General features: G+C 40.6%; 2 protein-coding genes across 7 annotated transcripts in view; one reads left to right on the top strand and one right to left on the bottom strand.

Annotated features, from left to right (window-relative positions):
• Positions 1 to 16372, top strand: part of CCDC146 (coiled-coil domain containing 146) — a 76279-nt gene extending 59907 nt beyond the window's left edge. For 5 of the 6 annotated variants that reach the window (XM_083820808.1, XM_083820807.1, XM_083820811.1 and 2 more), the window contains 8 exons: positions 1374 to 1462; positions 1580 to 1744; positions 4133 to 4357; positions 4986 to 5214; positions 11743 to 11871; positions 13027 to 13164; positions 14572 to 14820; positions 15616 to 16372. In XM_083820808.1, coding sequence (XP_083676934.1) covers positions 1374 to 1462; positions 1580 to 1744; positions 4133 to 4357; positions 4986 to 5214; positions 11743 to 11871; positions 13027 to 13164; positions 14572 to 14820; positions 15616 to 15819 — 1428 coding nt within the window. In that variant the 3' untranslated portion in view covers positions 15820 to 16372. Of the gene's footprint in view, positions 1 to 1373; positions 1463 to 1579; positions 1745 to 4132; positions 4358 to 4985; positions 5215 to 11742; positions 11872 to 13026; positions 13227 to 14571; positions 14821 to 15615 lie in introns of those variants that run through there. The other variant, XM_083820812.1, reaches the window with a different exon arrangement.
• Positions 16079 to 17907, bottom strand: part of GSAP (gamma-secretase activating protein) — a 48265-nt gene continuing 46436 nt past the window's right edge. Inside the window, exon 31 of the mRNA XM_083820869.1 lies at positions 16079 to 17616. Within this exon, the coding sequence (XP_083676995.1) occupies positions 17516 to 17616 (101 nt within the window). The 3' untranslated portion in view covers positions 16079 to 17515. The remainder of the gene's footprint in view (positions 17617 to 17907) is intronic.

The raw sequence follows: 17907 nt of genomic DNA, 5'->3' as shown, positions 1-17907 counted from the left end.
AGACTGTTCTAAAGTAAAAGCTGGTATAAGGAGAAATTAAATTACTGGTGAGGGGAACCTTACAGACTCTCATTTCCCTCTTCAAAATTCCACCACCACACAGGAAGCTCACAAGTCTCTTGTTTTAGTGGCAATTTGTGGTGCAGTACAATAGTGTACTGCAATATCACAACACAATTGAAACAAGGTGTTTGAAAGGAGGTTTTCTTTCTAAAGAATAAAATAATTAATTCTGAAAGAAAGAGGCAGAAAAGCAGATAGCCTCAGCTGAGATTCTCAGAAGTACAACAACCATGTGTTTTATTGTGCAAATATATGGACATTAGAAGATAATAGACCTGCTACTTATACCAAGGACAGGTGCCAATTTTTATTTTCCTGATACGCTTCAAGGTTTAAGTCATTCTATTAATTTGAAGGAAGAGGGAAAGAAAACTTTTTCTTCTGAATAGTCACTGGGTTTGCTGGCATTATAGTATCATGCATGTCCTATGATTTTGCACAGTCTGCACTAAATAGCAGGAACAAACTGATTACACTTTCACAATGTATGTCTGGATGAAAATAAATCAGATAAGCTACCCCTTTAGCACTTTGGGAATATTTGACTGTCTATACAAATAGAGTCAAAGGAGCATGTCAGGCTTTACACATTTGTTAAAAATAAGTCCATAAACAGATAAAATCATAAAGAAAATAAATTAACACACCTGACCAGAATTGCAACCGAAGATCCACCAGCTTTTCCTAATGCCAGTACGACCTCCTATCAGTGGGAGGTGAGAGAAGGCCTGTCCACTAAAGGTTAATGACCCAGACTATTAAGGGCTGAACAGAACTGAAATCAAAAGGTAAGAGCCCTAACAAAATGTGTGTCATTCTACTTGATCATCAGTAATTGTTTAAAAGGCAGAAAAAAAAAAAAAAGAAAAAAAAAGAAAGAAAGAAAAAAAAAGTGAAAAAGGAATTTTATTTGAAAAAGTGACCAGAAATTCAAGGTACAATTTCAGTGGTGCATATGCCAGATAATTATATTGTGATGGAGAGGCTGATTAACAGAAATAATAGAACTCCAGATAGCAGGGGACCAATCATTTTAAGATGCAGCATCAAATCTATTATCTACATTAACAACAGTCATTGTAAGATTAGTATACATAGAAAGACTGTGTTCTTTAATGTTACAGTAAAAGTATTTCATTATAATTAGAACAAGTTCTTGGAACAATTCTGCCTTACTGTCTTTTCCTCATCTAAGAGGAGTAGCCATTTGAGTTCCTTCTTTGAAGATATTTCTTTGAAAAATCTAAAGTTTTTAGATTTTTAGATTAGAAAACTCTAAAGTGCTTACTGAATTCTATTTTACATTTCAGATACAACTCCAAAATAGTGTTAAAGAAATAAAAAGAAAGGATCTTGAAATACAAGTGTATAAAAAGAGGAAAAGAAAAATCCAGAAACAGTAAGAAAATAATAATGATACATTTAATAAAATAATGCCTTTTAAGGCATTTTTTATCAAGATAATGTGTGCATTAACTTACAATAATTAATTCTTTTACACTTGTCTTTTCTTCAGACTCCAAGGATTTGCTAAAATACATGATGTAATCCAAAATGAAAGGAATAAATGTATAAATTTGGCACATACTGCTCAGCAGAAAGCAACTGAAATTAGAAACCGGGTAAAACTGATAGGAAATGAAATAGAAACTTTAAGGAATACTGTTATAACCAAAGAAAGGTGAGTTTTAACTAAGCTATAGATCACAACTATAAAAATAGGAAAGAATTACAGAAAATCCTAAGAGATAATCCAGTTCAACTTCAACTACACCTATTTCTTCCTTGACAGCTATTACCCTGATTTTTAAAACCTGATCCAAACAAAAATGTTGCAACGCCCTTACATAATCTGCTCCAATTTCTTATCACCCTAACAATTCACAATTAGGCTGGGCATCACTGCATGGCAGGGAAGCATTTTTGAAGTTTGTCTGGCATCTGTCTCACTTTCCTAACCTTTGAAGGGAGAAACTGTCACTGCACTTCCTTTGTATCACAGTTCTCAAGCCTCTAGCATCTGAATAAGAACAACACTGTTGTACTCTTACTTGCTCATCCTTAGGCAAAAATGAGGTCCAAAAAATAAGCTATTCCTCAACAGGCTGCTGCATGGTACTAGTAAAGGAGTCACTAGCTAGTAACGTGGCTGCCTAATTATTAAAACAGAACTAGGTTTCTTGGTTCATATTCAAACTGAAGTCTATAAGGATAACATTTATTTCAGATCAAAGAAAACACGGTTTCGATTTCCAGACAATCCTAATCAAAATGAAAGTTTGCATTGACAACAAAGAGGGTGAGGAGGAACAGTTGGGGTGTGATTCTATTTCTTTTCTCCTGGATCACTATTTAGGGGAGATGCCTTTTTGCAGTCTTTTTGTCATCCTAGTGATGATATTCTGCTTGGTGCTGTACAGACGGAATGACAATGTCTCTGAAATTGGAAGCTGGGAAAGCAGGAAGCTGGCAAAGAGTTAATTGTGTATACAAAGAAGCACAGCCAAAACTGAGTTTACAAATAATTTGTTTTGCCCCAAACTTTGTTTTCTGGTGCCAACAAAAAATTGCACAACCAGACCTAAGAATGTATTCAGGATACATTCACTCAAAATATATTTTGAATCTGCGTGTAGATTGATTTCAAAGTCATGCTGGAGAAAGAGGGAAAAGAAGTGGCACTTCATTGATTTAAGTCATTTTGTTGAAATGCACAAGCTTATATTTTGTACTAAAATTGTTGAGGTCTTCCCAATAAATTCCTGCTGAAAGGAGGAGAAAGGCTAAAAAGACGGGTATATATATCGTCTAGACATCAGAAATAACTTATTGCTGTATACTGGACCATACTCCAGTAGAGAGCCAACAGACATTTTGATCTCTGCAAACCTGGATTTAAAAATTGCTAAAGGTAATGAATTATTAGTAATTCTGTACCCTATGGGAAATATTTCTAATCCCAGTAATAGACTTTAGTATCATTGTATCCCTGGCTTAACTGCAAGCTACGCAATTTAGAGGACAGAGCATCAGTCCAAAAAGATAAAGGCTCTTCATAAATTATTTAATAATACATTGCATTTCTGCAATACTACCATTCTTTCACTCTGAAACTTGCTTTACAAAAGTTTAATTCAACACTGTAATACCCTCTGGACCTGGAAAGTGTTATACACACAGGCGAAATGAACCAGAAAGAAGCTCACAGCTTTGCACGAAGTAATTCAGCAGCTTAATGCTGGAACCAAGGATGGGAAACGGGATATTTCATTTGCAGTTCTGTATTTTAACAGGGGACAATGCTGCTTCTTTCACTACCTCTTTCATACATTGACATGAATATCTTCCCAGTGTAGCTACGGTAGTGTCTTGCTCAAGAAGTGATACTTAACCACAGATTAAATGCAGAAAGTCTAAGTTCCTTGTTGTTGGCAAATAAATGACCCATGTGGCAACAAGAAGCTGTCTTTTGAGCAGGGGACCATCACCCAAAGGCTAGCAGGGTCTCTTGAAATAATGTGTTCCTTTCTTCATTTTTATGGATCTGCGAGAGGAGCTTGTCACTGATCAATGTTGTGATTGTTTTGTTTCTCAAAACAACGATTGTTTTGAGACAAGGGAGGTTTTGAAACAAGGGAGATTGATAATGTTCTTCCTTGTGTTGCGGTGTGCTATAAACTTGGAGACCTTATTTAAATATTGCTCTTAAAATGGAGAGAAGGACAGGTTTTCTACCCACGAAGAATTCCCATCATAGTTTATACTTCTACTCTTGAACTTTATTCCTTATGTCCCCTTGGGCTACCCAGTGAAGGATCGAGCTGTGGTGCAGGGCTCCATTTCAAGCACTTAGCTGGGCTGTAGTCCAGATCTGTTCAAGCTGGAAAGAACTCGCACAGAGAAGCTGTTCTCAGAGAGACTTTCTACCTCTTGTAGTGTGTCTGCCAAGCAGAGTGACATAGAAGACCCTTTGTGTATTTTAGGAATTAGTTTAAGCTCTGCTTTTAATAGCTGAAATTACTTTCAATTTAAAAGGACTAAACTTTCCTGCTTTTCTGTTATGTTAAAGAATACTGCAGAGACAACATCTGAAGAACACAAGTAATGTAGCAATTAAAGACAGTCTCAGAACTGATTACTCCAAACTTCAGCGAGTCATGGATGAGATGAAAGAAAAGAAAAAGCAACAGCTTCTGGATCTTGACAGACTTACCAATATTATCTCCCGCATTGAAGAGGAAATTGTGCAGCTACGCAAAAAATACGAAAGGGCTATTCAGCAAAAAAATGAGAGGTATACACATGAATTTGATGTAATAAAATGTGTGATTTTGAAATTCATCAGTCAACAATATTTTTCAACTTATGAGCAAGTCTAATAACGAATACTACAAGGCTGCCTTACTCCAGTGCTTCATAAACAGCCCGCCTCACTGCAGTGCCAGTGCTGCTGTGCATTTTACAGGTGTTTGTTGTTTCTCCATAGATAAAGACAATTGTTCTTCAGAACAGAATTTTTACAGAACAGTACCATAGCTTATCTACTGAATGCCTGGAGAGCTTGTACCCTCCTGCTCTGTTTGGGCTTTGTGTATATCTCTCGTATAAAAACACAGTTGTAGAGCTCTCTGATCCTGTTAATTCACTTTAAAAGGAATGCTTACAGAAGCCAGAAGAGCTTTAAAAATCATATGAAACACCAGGATAACCTCTGCAGTTGTGTGTTCTCTAATTTTGACGTTGTAATCCTTTTGTTCTCTATTTAAAGTGTCGTAATGATATCAAAATAGCATTTGTGAAATTTTGGTACATTTTCCTAGCTTATTACTATCATCCTTCAAGCTTGCCAGTTATGTTCTTGAATAGAATGCATTGAATACGAGCCAAAAATTTTTAAGTCTTACCTTCTGGGCTTATTGCAGTGGTCTTCTGCTCAAAAGTCGAGAAGAAGAGGTATGCATTTTATATGAAAAAATAAATATGCAAGAGATGTTGTGTAGAAATGGAGATATTGAGATGCAAGCTATGGATGAAAAGATCAGTTTTCTGAAGATGAAGGTAGCTGAGAAGAAGAGACAGATTAAATTTTGGTTTAAAGCACTACCAACAAAGAAAGCCCTGGATGCAGATTTGGTGGTACTTCAGATACAGGTTGGTGGGAAAGAAACCTTTACCTTTCTGTTTGTTCATTTGATTGTTTGCTTGAGTTATTCTGTATTTTAAAACAAAGCACTGATTCATGTTTTTAACATCACATTTGTGAGTTTCTAGCTTATGACTCTGACACTTTGCCTTGCACATACCAAACACTGCCTGGCTATGGAATCTCAGCTGGTCCTCCCCATAGCCGTAAATGTCAACATGACTAAGCTGGAGAATAGTACTCATGGGGAAAAAATGGGAATGGAGATAAAATTTGTTAAAACTGTATTGATGGGGGTAGGTGGAAGGACGGGGATATACTTAGGTCTTCAAATTCCTGAAATAATAACTCAATTCACACTTGACTGTGAGCCTACTCTGGAAACTCTGCTGCCCACAATGATGCCATGTACATTTTCTTCTACACAAAAACAGTGTAAGTTTTAGTTCTAGTTACAACATGACATTAAACAATTAACAAACTGCAGTGTTCGTCATTGTTCTGGACATTCTTTCCTTGCTTTCTGAAATGGCTCATTTACTTTTGACCTTATCTCCAGTTGGTAATTTTTTCCATACATACTCAGTTAGTGCCTGCACAAAATTGTAAATTATGGTGTACCATTGCCATCTGTAATTGCTTGATGGGCGCTGTGACTCACTGTTAAATAGTGCTTGCACTATTCTGTTACTTTTGGTCTTTTAAAGAAATTATATGCTCTGCTAAAAGAATAAAACTTTCTACCTTACACAAATCATACCCCAAAGAGCTGTACTGTGCAATTACAGATTTCAATGATGAATAGAGAGAGTACGAAAACAACATGATAGACTAAAGAAAATAAGCGATGTTTAAAGGTAAGACTTAGAATGAGACTGAGAGTCACAGAGACAAATGCAATAATGACGGGCAGATAGTTTCTGTGAACTGAGAGTCAGTAGTGGAAGCTTTGATTTTTGTATTCTGCATTCCTGAAACGTTCTCCTTTGTGATGATGGTTTACATGAAATCACAGTTAAAGAGAAGCTGCTGATACAGGCTCTTTACGTCTTTTTGCAATAAGAGCATAAAATTAAAAAGTAGGAAAATAGTGTTGTGAGGCATGGAATAGTCTCAATAAATGTTCCCAAGTCAAAGATTTGTCAGTGAACAATAATCACAATTGTGATTAATCAAACAATCAGTTCTCAGCTTTTTTAATGTAACTAAATACTGTGGTTACTGAAGCTGTATTACATGTTCAAAGTGGCCATGAACACAGCCATCTCCTTGCGCTCAGCCCTTCTAGCATTAGTACTGTTCCTCCTGCTGGCAGTAGCCATTATGTCTAGTGAGAAACAGTTTCAAACCATTTGGCTTTATCTCCATGATTCAAATAAAAGCCATAAGCCCAAAGCTGAATTCTGGTGTTGGCTGCAAAATTCAGCTCACTAATTTCTGTCCTGATTACAGCTTTGGCCCCAGGTTGAAATCCAACTCACTATCTGCTCTATTACAATGTGCCAAGTATTTTACAATAATGCTCATTTGCACAAAACTTTGACTTGGTGGGGTCAATACAGACCTAAATCACTCATCTTGTCTGTGAATCCAACCTCTGATGCCAAGCTGAAACCTGAAGAGTTGTTACCAGTTGCTCCAACTTTAAGTTCATGTTAGGAGCCCACTGGACAAATTATCCAAATAAATGGATATGGTCTGTTTATTACTGGAAAGAGTTAGGTGTTCTTGCCTACAGAGGAGATCCTGATAACCTTATGTGGCAAGGAAAATGTTCCTCTTGGAGGTCTTTGTCCTGGAGGCACCTACCTCTCCCCTTTGATTACATAGGAAACTTTGAATGATGTAGGAAGAGTACCTCAAAAGGCATCTACTTCTGAAATACAGTTGGACTATCTGAATTAAGCAGGACAAATTCTGTACCTGCTCTTCTTAAATTTTCTTTCCCCCCTTTCCTACCCTTCCTTTCTTAAATCTTGAGTATTTTCTAAACTTTGTAATCTTATTCTTTTCTGTACTGTTTTTCTCCTCTCTTGGATTTCCCAGTCTTCCCATTTCCCCAGAACTTCTTTCTTTTTACTCAATCCAGTGGTAAATTAAACTTTCTGGTATTGCTTGCTGAATGATCTTCCAACAACAGATATCATTTCATATATGGTAATATTTCAAATACAGAGGGACCTGAAATGAAAACAAGCTTCAGCATCACAAGTTAAAAAATATTTCAGTATTTGCTCTTTGCTTGCATTTGATGGAAATCTTTTGATTTTTTTTTTCAGAGACGTTGTTTGAAGTATCACTTATTCTAACCAAATGCATTAATCATCACTAAATTAGCTATTCTGAGATGGGTTGCCTATTGCTGTTGGAGGTGTACCTCTGACCAGAAGAATGAACGAACACATTGTATTCAACAGGCTACAGCAACCGCCCCCCTGTCTGGGTGGATGTGGTCCCCACTGGGGAGTGGAAAAGCACAGGTGGGGGCTGTGTGACGAGTCTAGAACAAAAATTTCATCTGGGTCTCCCATATTGCACATGAGCTGCTTAATCATCAAGCTCATGGATGTTCCACTCTTACACTTCCACACCAAAGGCTGCACATTTCCACAAAAGAAAGCACTGCTGATGAATAGATTTTATCTAATAAAATACCAGAGCTGCTCTAAGCCAGTGCTAATAATGTGGACCAGGTATTTTTGTTACTATCAATGTAAAGTAGAAAAAATAGAAATATTTCAAAGTACTTTATCTGAGACAGACTGCCTGGCGAGGTTCTAAGGCGGTTTTCCGTGGGCCTAAAACTGAGTAACTTTTTAATTTTGATTGCACATGAATTTTCCTGCTGACTGAAATGACTCGTGAAAACCAGTCTGCCTTCATGCATCAATGAGAAATACTTGGCACTAACCATTAATTAGTCCAACGAACAGACCCGCTGAGCTGGCAAGGTGCTCTAGGTGGCACCTCCATGCCTCAGAGCTAAGCTAATGTACTGACAATCTCATAAAGGCATTTGGCCTAAAAATTTATCCAGGTTTTAATACTGCCCCATGAAAATCTACAGACCACATCATCAGCGGCAGGAAACCAGGGCTTGTAGAGAGCTGAAAGGTTTGTCGGGGCAGTCCTGCTTCTGCGTGCGTTTTTCTGCTGTTCCTGAGAGGGCTGAGCCGGTCTTTCAAACCTCTGCTGATCGAAACGCCAGTTCCCCAGGCAAGCTGTCCCAGTGCATCCTTAACAGAGGAAAGATTTTCTTAACCTTTAGCCTGATCCTTTCTTGCTGCAATGTATGCCTACTGATTTTTTTTTTCTTCCATCCACCAGGGACATGACAAACAGATCATTCTTTTCCTCCCTGCAGCAGCATTTCATGTTTCTGGAATAAAGTTAATCACGCTCCTCTCCCATCCTTTTGTTAGGCTACACAACCCTACTTCTTTCCATCAGCCCTTACAGCTAATGTTGCTTAGATCCTTCTTTTCTGTCTTCTTTTTCTATGTTATTATTTTTTTCCTTGACACGCAGTGCCTAATAGCAGTGGCTGAGAGTGAGAGGATTCATTCAGGCATCTGGCTGCTTGTAATTCTGCTTATGTACCCAGGTATGACAGTAGCCTTTCTTGCAGCAGCACATCTTGATTCACGTTCACCCTGCAAGTATACCAGGCCATTTTTAAAGGTATCTAATCAGTTGGCCTTTATTCTGTATTCCTACAGATAATTTTTCCTGCCTATATGCAGCACCTTGCATGTGTTGTTTGATATAATTTCATTTGTTCAAACCTTTTTTCAGATCATTTGGGATTTGAATCAGCTCCTCCAAAATATTTGCAGTCTCTCTCAGCTTACCCTCATTCTACTGATGTAGTACTTGCCTTATATCTTCGTCAAGACCCTGTTTTCTTAGCTTGTTTATGAGAATACCATATGAAACAATATTGAAGCTGTGTAAAAACTAAGCTGCATGATACCTACCGTTTCTCATCCACATACCCGTTAAATTTTCATAGTAGGTAATTGCACTGGTTCGGCATGACTGTGCTGGCCAATGTCCACACCCTTTTTTATTTTTTAGCTATTTACAAAGGAAGCCGAATGACTTGTTCCAGATTTATTCTTCAGAAAGTGAAGTTATCAATGTTATCTATAATTCTGTACCTCCATTTCCCCCCATTTTTAAAAACAGGTGATATTTGCCCTATTCTAGTCCTCTAGGCACCTCACCTGCCTTCTCTGAGCTTTCCAGAAGAAGCACCAGCCCCTCCACTTTCCCAGAGCAGTCCTTTACCTGGTATGTGTTCCCTCTTGCCTCTTTATTCTTCAGCAATTCTTCCTGTTTCGACTGTTTCCAATCAAGCACAGCGAGCCTCTCTTGTAGAGCCTTTTCCTATGCCCTGTATCAAATTTGCTCCAAGAAAGAAAGGTGGGCTTTTGGGGGCGATTAAGACTTAGAATCTCTCAGAGCTTAGCTGAAGTTCTGCCCAAGGAAAATGCCACAACTTAGGAGAAAATAAAGACTGTCACGTTTCAAGTATAAAGAGACACATAAGATCATGGTTCATACCAGTTGTGCTTTGCTTCCCATACATTTGGGTTAGCCTGCATTTAATCAACCCCAATTCATATTGCATACAAAAGTAAGTATTTAACAGGAAACCTCTTACAGATTTTTGTTTTCCTGGCTTTGGCAGCGTTTGTTCTGCATTAGTCTCTCCTCTCCAAAGTAACCATTCAGTCCCAGAAAATCTGACCTGGTGAGCTGTCCCTGCTCTCGTTACGGGTACACTGCCTCTGACAAGGTGTTTGCAGCTGAGTTAGAGTTGAGCTATTTGTCCCTATAGATACAAAATACCTGGCAGCATTGCTGCATCCTGTTGTTTGTGTTCGTCCTGTTCTCCCGTTCTTCCGCTTGCAATTCTCTGTGTTGTTGGGCTTGGGTTTTAGTTGCTTATTAAAGAATAAGCAAGAACAAATCTTGCAGTACCCCTGAAACTAGCTGCAGAGTGAATGGCGTACGTTTTAAACCAAATCACAATTTGACAAGGAAATTGTAGCTATTTAAGGTTTTTACTGTCGGCTCTTAGAGTAAAAGAAGGATCTGCACAATGCTGCTTTGCCAGAAGCGTTTAGAGCAAGCGCCCTGCGGCTGTTCCCTCACCACACGGGACTACCCGTCAGCTTTCCTTTCACGGTTAAACACGAATTGTTCACTTCAGTGAACCAGCCCCATCCCTGTAGCAACAGCTAAACATTTACTCCGTATTTCTGGTGACCCTTCATAGATTCAAGAGCCAGTGACCACTGTTTCCTTGGCAGTGTCATCCCCTGCAGCTGGAGGTTAGCATTTATAGCAAGTCGCGGGCTCGTGTCCCGGTGGTGCCGATAGATCAAGGCGGTGTGACAACGTGCTGACAGACGGCCAGGTGCGTATCAACGCGCACAAAAACCATGGTCAGTCCTAAAAATCCAGACGCTTTCAGAGAGGAATGTGGATTTCCATCTGTGTATTCTGGGAAGTGGCTTTCTCTGGAAGCTTCTCATGTCGGAAGGGTCAGGGAACACCTGCGCTTCGGGTCGCAGCAGCTCCCAGCGCTCAGTGTCACCGCCGAGTCACGTCAGGGTACGCGTCCAGGCACTCGAGCAGAGAAAACGTGGAAGCCTCCAGGCACGAGACCTTCAGCACTCGGCAGCAGGGCGGCGGGATGCCCAGGCTGCCAGCCCAGCGGGTGCTGCCACTTGTCCCGGTGGCACCTGCGGGGCTGAGCTGAGTGCGGGGCAGCAGCCAGAGGTGGCGGGGACCGGGCTCGGAGAAGGAAGCGGGCACCAGTGAGAGTCAGAATCACAGAACGGTTTGGACTGGAAGGGACCTTAAAGGCCACCCAGTCCCAACCCCCTGCCATGGGCAGGGACACCTCCCACCAGACCAGGTTGCCCAAGGCCCCATCCAGCCTGGCCTTGAGGGCCCACAGCCTTCCCCGGGGCTTCCCTCCCTCCCCTGGGTGGAGCAAAACTGCCTGCACCCCCCAGGCAGCCAAGCTGCCCTCCCATGGGCAGCAGGCACAGAGGGCGGCCCTCAGCACAGGCTGGTGTGGCCCAAAGGACGTGGTTTGGGATAAAACACCTGCAGCTTTCATCCAGGCCACCCAGCAGAAGCTGACGAAGGTATCAGCTCCCCCCAGGGCTGCCTTTGTCTAACTTTACAAAGATGTTCAGAAGGTAAATCCCCATTCATTAGGGCAATAGGACAGGAGAATGCTGTACCTCCACCGTCCACCTCTGGTTTCATAGGGAAACATTTTCAGTCTCTGACCAGCATCATTTTGCATCCCAAATGCTCCCCCCAAGGCCAGAGCCTTGCTTCCAAGACCAGGTGCAGTCAGTGAGCATGGCTGAGAGCTGTGCGCCCCACGTGCTTCGTTTGCAAACCACAGTAAAACAAACACACCAGGACCTGCTGCCTCTCGTCGCAGAGTAATAACGGGGCTTTTTGCCTCCAGTCTGCACAGATAACTGCTGTGGGTTTTCGTTTGCTAGTATTCCCAGTGCAAGGACAGGATTAAACAGCTGGAGGCAATCTTTGCTGACCCTGCGAATGAGAGCAGAAAGCGAGACTTGGGAGGGACGGACCCATCGCCACCCGAACTGCTAAAGAAGATCGAACAGGTATCACCTCTTCTTACTTCACAATTGCTCGCACTTTGATTGACATTTAGAAAAAGCAAATGTTTTTTATTTCTAAAATAAACAGTCTGTAAGAGGAATTAATATATTTATGACTGGTTAGCAGGAACTGCAGCCCCGTGCCTGCCTCCCAGGAACAATGGATGTGGGGCATTTTGACTTCCTCCAGCAGAGGCCAGCAGGCTCTGTGCAGCACACCTGGCTTAGCATCACCCTCCCCTAGCTGGTTAATTCACATCATCGGCACTTCAGCACAGCCCCTCGGGATGCACTTAAGGGAGGGCACAGAAAAGGGGGCAGAGGACAGTAAACGCGAAATGGCAAACCGATGAACGAAGCCGTCCAACCTCGGCAATCGGCTCTGAGCTGCCCCACCGCAGCACACGCGCTGTGACACGGAGGCAGTCCCGCTGTCCTCTTACAATCTGCACATACAACTCAGGATAAAACAAACACCCTCGTCGAGTAATTTAGCACAAACACACCTTGTTATCCCCTGAATTGCCTGAACATTTTGCTTTACTTCCACACATTGTTTGGCAGAGGAGGAAGCTCTGCGTAGCCAAGGACGCTGGAACACAGCCTCTTGCTCCAACCCCACGCATCACGAAGTTGGGCTTCTTGAACTTGTGAGATAGATTTAAATGCTCTCTTTCAATTTACTCAGTTTTTAAAGCCCTTTTAGTTGCACATGATTTTCGTTTTAGACTTTGGAGCTCACATTTTATTATTTTTTTTAGCAGCAGGGGTGAAAAATTGTTTCAAGCAAGAGCTGAAGCTTTTCTCTATATGACATAACTCAAGGAACCAGAAGTTAAAAAATCACTAGAAAAAAATAATCATTGTTGTCAGGAAAATCATGGCAAGGCAGTAATATTGCCAGTGTAAACCCCAGTCCACCAAAAGGGCCCAGGCAGATATGGGAGATCCGGAAGACTGAGAAGAACAAACTTAATTTTTTTCCTGGTATTTGGTAGAACAGGTGAAAATTTTGGGAAAATGACTGGTGAAAAACATGGCTGTTCGCTGGTATTAGTTCAGGAGCTGTCAACTCTCTCCAACCAACCCCCAAGAACACCTCCTGCTGCACCTTCCCCTGCCACTTACCCGTGTCGTGTGTATTCCCTCTCGCTGCAGCTAGAGGTGGAGCTGGTACAGAAAGAGGAGAGGCTGCTGGAGACGGATTTTCTCTATGACCACGTTTCCCGGCTAACAGCCAGAATCCGCGGCACGGCAGCAAACGGGCAGCAGGACACGCTGCTGTTAGCGACAAGGGTAAGAAGGGGATGGCATGCTCTGCTTGCTGGCCTACATGAAACAAAATATCTGGGCAAGAGGTAAGATGACTTGCTTGCAAATTACAAAACTAGTGGCTGGAATTATTGATAGGCAAATCCTACGTTAGTCGTAAAAAATGAGACATTTGGTAATAACAGTAATGTGGGCCTAGCAACAGCATTGGGGAATGTTTCTTTTAGAAAGAAAGTTGCATCATAAATAGATGTTGCACCAAAATATATTAGTTATTTCTCAGGTTGAATGCTTGCAAACTTGGAAGAATCCTCCTCTTCAATGTTTACTTAACTGTCTTTCCATAACAAACACATTGGCAGTGAACAAAAAAAAGGGAAAAGCCAGGTAAGTCCCACATTGCCTCCAACGCAAAAAAGATAAATGTGGTAACTGGATCACAGTTTTTGTTACCTAAATAAGGAGAACCACAGAGGAAAGAACTACAATTTTCAGTGTAGTTACTTTTACATAGTTATAGCTATTTCCTTTTAGTTGCCTGTAGCGTTATTTGGGAAGAGGAAAAATCCTCTCACTCCACCTCCTTAACAAAAAATAGAGCAGAGCTCAATGAAAAAGTGATGTAATTAACGTAAGACAAGGTCGACTTTTTTTTTTCTTAGTTATTAGGTTTGGCACTGGGAGAGGCTTAAACCAAAACACATCTTTAGAGCAAATCTTTCATTTTCTACAGAAAGGGAAGTAACATGGCTGATATTTGTCTTTGTGAAATTATGGCCACTGGCTAATAAATTACTGCAAAAATGGCAGTGTGACAAAAGTTCAGTTGCTCTGGCCCTCCCAATACTCTACCAGTCACTTTAAGAAGAATATTCTGAGGGTTTTTTTTTTGTGTTCTTTTTATTTTGTTTTGTGCTTTTTTTTTTTTAATTTAAACTCACCTCCAGTCTGAATCAAGGATTCCCATCTCGTTCCTTTTCTGTCCATCGCTCTGCTAAGGATAACTTAACAACCCACAGCACAGCTGTGTCCACATTATCACTGGATTATCCTGTAGCAATCAGACTTCTTACACCTCTTAATAAAAAGTTAATTCTGCACAAGCTCAATCAGAATCTAGGTTTTCTATCTGCCTTTGAGGTAAATGGAAGTTCTGGCATTCAGCTGAAACGGGCAGATTACAATTACAAACACACTTCCTCGTAACTTATACTGGAGTAGATGGGACTTTTTATGGTGGAGGTTTCTATGGCTCAGAGTGTACACAGGAAACAAACACATACTGTTTCACTAAGTTATTTTTAAGTATAGAACTGGGGTTTTTTGGAAACAGAGTCAAGTTTGACTTGTTTTCACGTACCTTATACTTACTGAAGTGTCACATCCAGTGTCTAAGGGGAAGACCTAAAATATAATTGTCACTTATTCCAGATCAGTGAATTACAGAAGAAGATTAAAGACAGAACCCAGAAGATGATGGCTCTTGTTGCAGAGTTATCCATGAAGCAAGCACTTGCCATTAAACTCCAGCAGGAAATGAGCGACAAAGAACAATTTTTGATGACTGTTTCAGCAAGGATAGATCAAGGCCTTCCTCCTCCTAAAGAGACAGAAATTGAATGGTTGAAGATTTTACGCAACGAGAAGGTGTATAAAGAAGCAGCTGAAGCCAGAGCTAGAGTAAGTTTTTGCTCTGTTACAGTCAGCTGGCTGCAGTTGAGATCTCTTTAGTTTAGACTGCCACCAAGCCCTGAGCAGAAAGCTCTCAGAGACGAAAAAGTCATAGACAACTGAGATGTGTATAACTGAGGAACCTCCTGCAGGTAGGAAGTGAGCTTTGCTATATGGATCCCTCATTCGATCACTCCAAGGAAATCTGAAAGGAGCACACAGCTGGGAGAGGAATACACAGTGCGTACATTTAAAGAACCCAAAGTCACGCAGAATTGCTGCAGTAAAACTGGTTTAGAATAAGAAACCTCTGCCATTAACACTTCTCCTCCTGCTATGACTCAGTTTCCTTTCAGTGCTGTGGACGAAAGCTTGCTGCAGTGACAGTTTTCAAGAACAGCTTTTGTCAGCATAAATACAGCCTAGGTTTTGAAGCATCAGAACTATCTTGTTCCTGAGATATTTCTACATATTCTACATATTTCTACATCTGCATTTTTGCATATTTTGCATATTTGCAATTTCTGCATATTTCTATTTTTTATGTTAATTTAACCTGTCTTCTCAATAACAAAAGCATGACACGTTCAAACTATACATTATTTAATAAAAGGACAAGCTCCCATCTACATGGTCAATATATCATGCTTCTTTTCAATGAACAACTAACAGTCACCTGTGTTTCCTAAAGATTAGACTAACAGTATTTCTTTGTTGGGCATTCTGTATTTGAGCTCAGAAGAGTACTGATGGCATTTTTAAAACATGTAGGCACCATGTGAACAAGATGTGTTTCTTTTCCAGCGGGCCGAAGAAGAGGAACAAGCTGCAGTGCCTGGCTGTGTCCACACGACAGCTGAACAGCGCCCAACTGCCTACATCCCAAACGATGAATACAGCCTCCCATTGCCACGGCCCTACGGTGCTCTGGCTCCTTTCAAGCCAAGCGAACCTGGCTCGAACATGAGACACTTCAGAAAACCAATTGTAAAGCCAATTGAAATCTGAGAAGACAGCAGCTGGAGCAGGAGAGGCCATTACCAGTGGCTGAATCTCACAAATCAACAGCATTTACACTACACTGAAGTAACATCCATTAGTGTTTAGCCAAACTCCACACTGCAAACAAAGTAGTACTTAGTGGCAGAGGCATGGCTAAACATTCAGTGATACGAGTTCCTTCCTTATGGCTAGGAGGAGCCTGCTATGCCAAATGCAGTGCAGTCTTTTAAATGTTAAGAAGAATAACCAATCATCACAATTCACCTGGGGAAAAAAGTGTAATTTTATTGCATCTGATTATTTTATTATAGCACATTTCATTAAAAAAAAGGCTAGAAAATCTTCTCTAGTTATTACTATCACATGAACAAAGTCCCCACATCTTATACAAACACACCATCAGAGCTTTCTGCAGTCTGGGATTGCTAAAAAAAGAATAATTATATTGAGAAAAATATTCCTTCCCTCCATGGAGTTACTGAGAAAGCTGTAACATTTCCTCCAGTAATGGCAATGACAAGGGAATGACCACGAAAACCTGCTGAGACAGAAGTGTGTACTGAACCCTTCTGAGAACTGGATCTTTTTATACAACTGGTAAGGAATAGTAAAGAGGAAACTACCCAAAGTATCAGATGATGTTAGTGAAAGCCTCCAAAAGCTTGTTGAATTGTCAATGAGTTTCACTAGTTCAATAGTTTGAAGCTTTGATCCAGTTGTTTTTCAATCCAATGCAGACTGCAGAAATCCCACATGTGGGAACTGAAGGTTTTCTCTGCGTACCAAACCACTATTACTACTTGAAATTAATGTCACAGTTCAAAACTAAAACAAAACAACAAAAAAGACAACCCAAACCTGGTTCAGTTATGTATAAAAAAAATTGAAAGAGGAGAAAACCTCCATCAGTTCTTTTTGAAGCTGAGGTTTGAACTGTAACACTAGAAGTTGGAAGGAAAGAATTACATAAAACTCTGTCCAAGCTGCTGTGAAGGCAAGTGTCCGAAGAATTTTTTTCTTGCCCTGTATTGCATTCAATATATTATACACATCTTAAAAAACAACAAGAAACCCCGTCACACACATTTTAAGGAGATTACATTTTGTGCTAATTATAAAAACAAATATTTTAGAATCCAACTCCAGAGGCAGAAGCCCTACCTGACCACCACAAGGAATGAATACATTACTATGGATGCATTATATACAAAGACTCATTTCTCCTTTGTTATCCTTACCTATTTTACAAAAATCACACCGGGAAACGCTCTTATTAATCTGAATGAGAAAGAGCGGTCAACTTCTTGTCACTGTACAACTGGACTACCTTTTTCAGCATTGTCCTTCTTATCACTGTCAACTAACTATTTTAACATCAATTTACACAGCACACTCTGATACCCACTAGTTCCACCTATTTGACCACTTCAGACCCAAAACCACAGACCTACTGGAAACCTGGGTTTGTGTCAGGTGCATTTCTCTAGGATTTATCTAGAAGTCAGTACTTTCAGCCTTAATACATTGGACCAAACGCTGCTTGGAGTAGCTTCTGTCAGTAACGGTGGCTACCCAAACCTGCAGATTATTTGGCAAACAACATGACATTTAAATTAAAAAGAAAGAGCAAACAATGGGTTGCACACTTCTGTGTGAAAAGCTTCTGAGTCCCGCAGTTAACGTGCTGTTGAAGAAAGCTGTTTCAGGAATATTTGAGGCCCAGAAGCATCATAGTGTGTTTCAGCGCTGCTTCCTCCACAAACCTTACATTAACATGATCTTGTTTTTCATACGGATGCACACCTAGAAGAACACCATAAGAAAGTTAGTATTTGTAGAACTGTGTTCTTGTACCCAAAGTCCCGCAGTCTATTAAATACCTTGGCCTGCAATAACAAAAGATAAGTACTAGGTGGAACTGTGGTTTTGTTTACACTAAACAGCTCTCAGTGCAGCTGTCTGGATGCTGACCCATGGCAGAAACTTTCCTCTTAGTGGGATACAAGTACATAATATCCCGTACGGAGGAAAGCTGGACCTTCACTGGAGGCTGCTAGGGATTTCCATACGAATTCTACACTGGAGATCCAAAAC

This window comes from Anser anser (genome assembly GCF_964211835.1).
Source record: "Anser anser genome assembly, chromosome: 1".
Classification (NCBI taxonomy): Eukaryota; Metazoa; Chordata; class Aves; order Anseriformes; family Anatidae; genus Anser; species Anser anser.
This window is presented reverse-complemented; position numbering and strand designations above follow the sequence as displayed.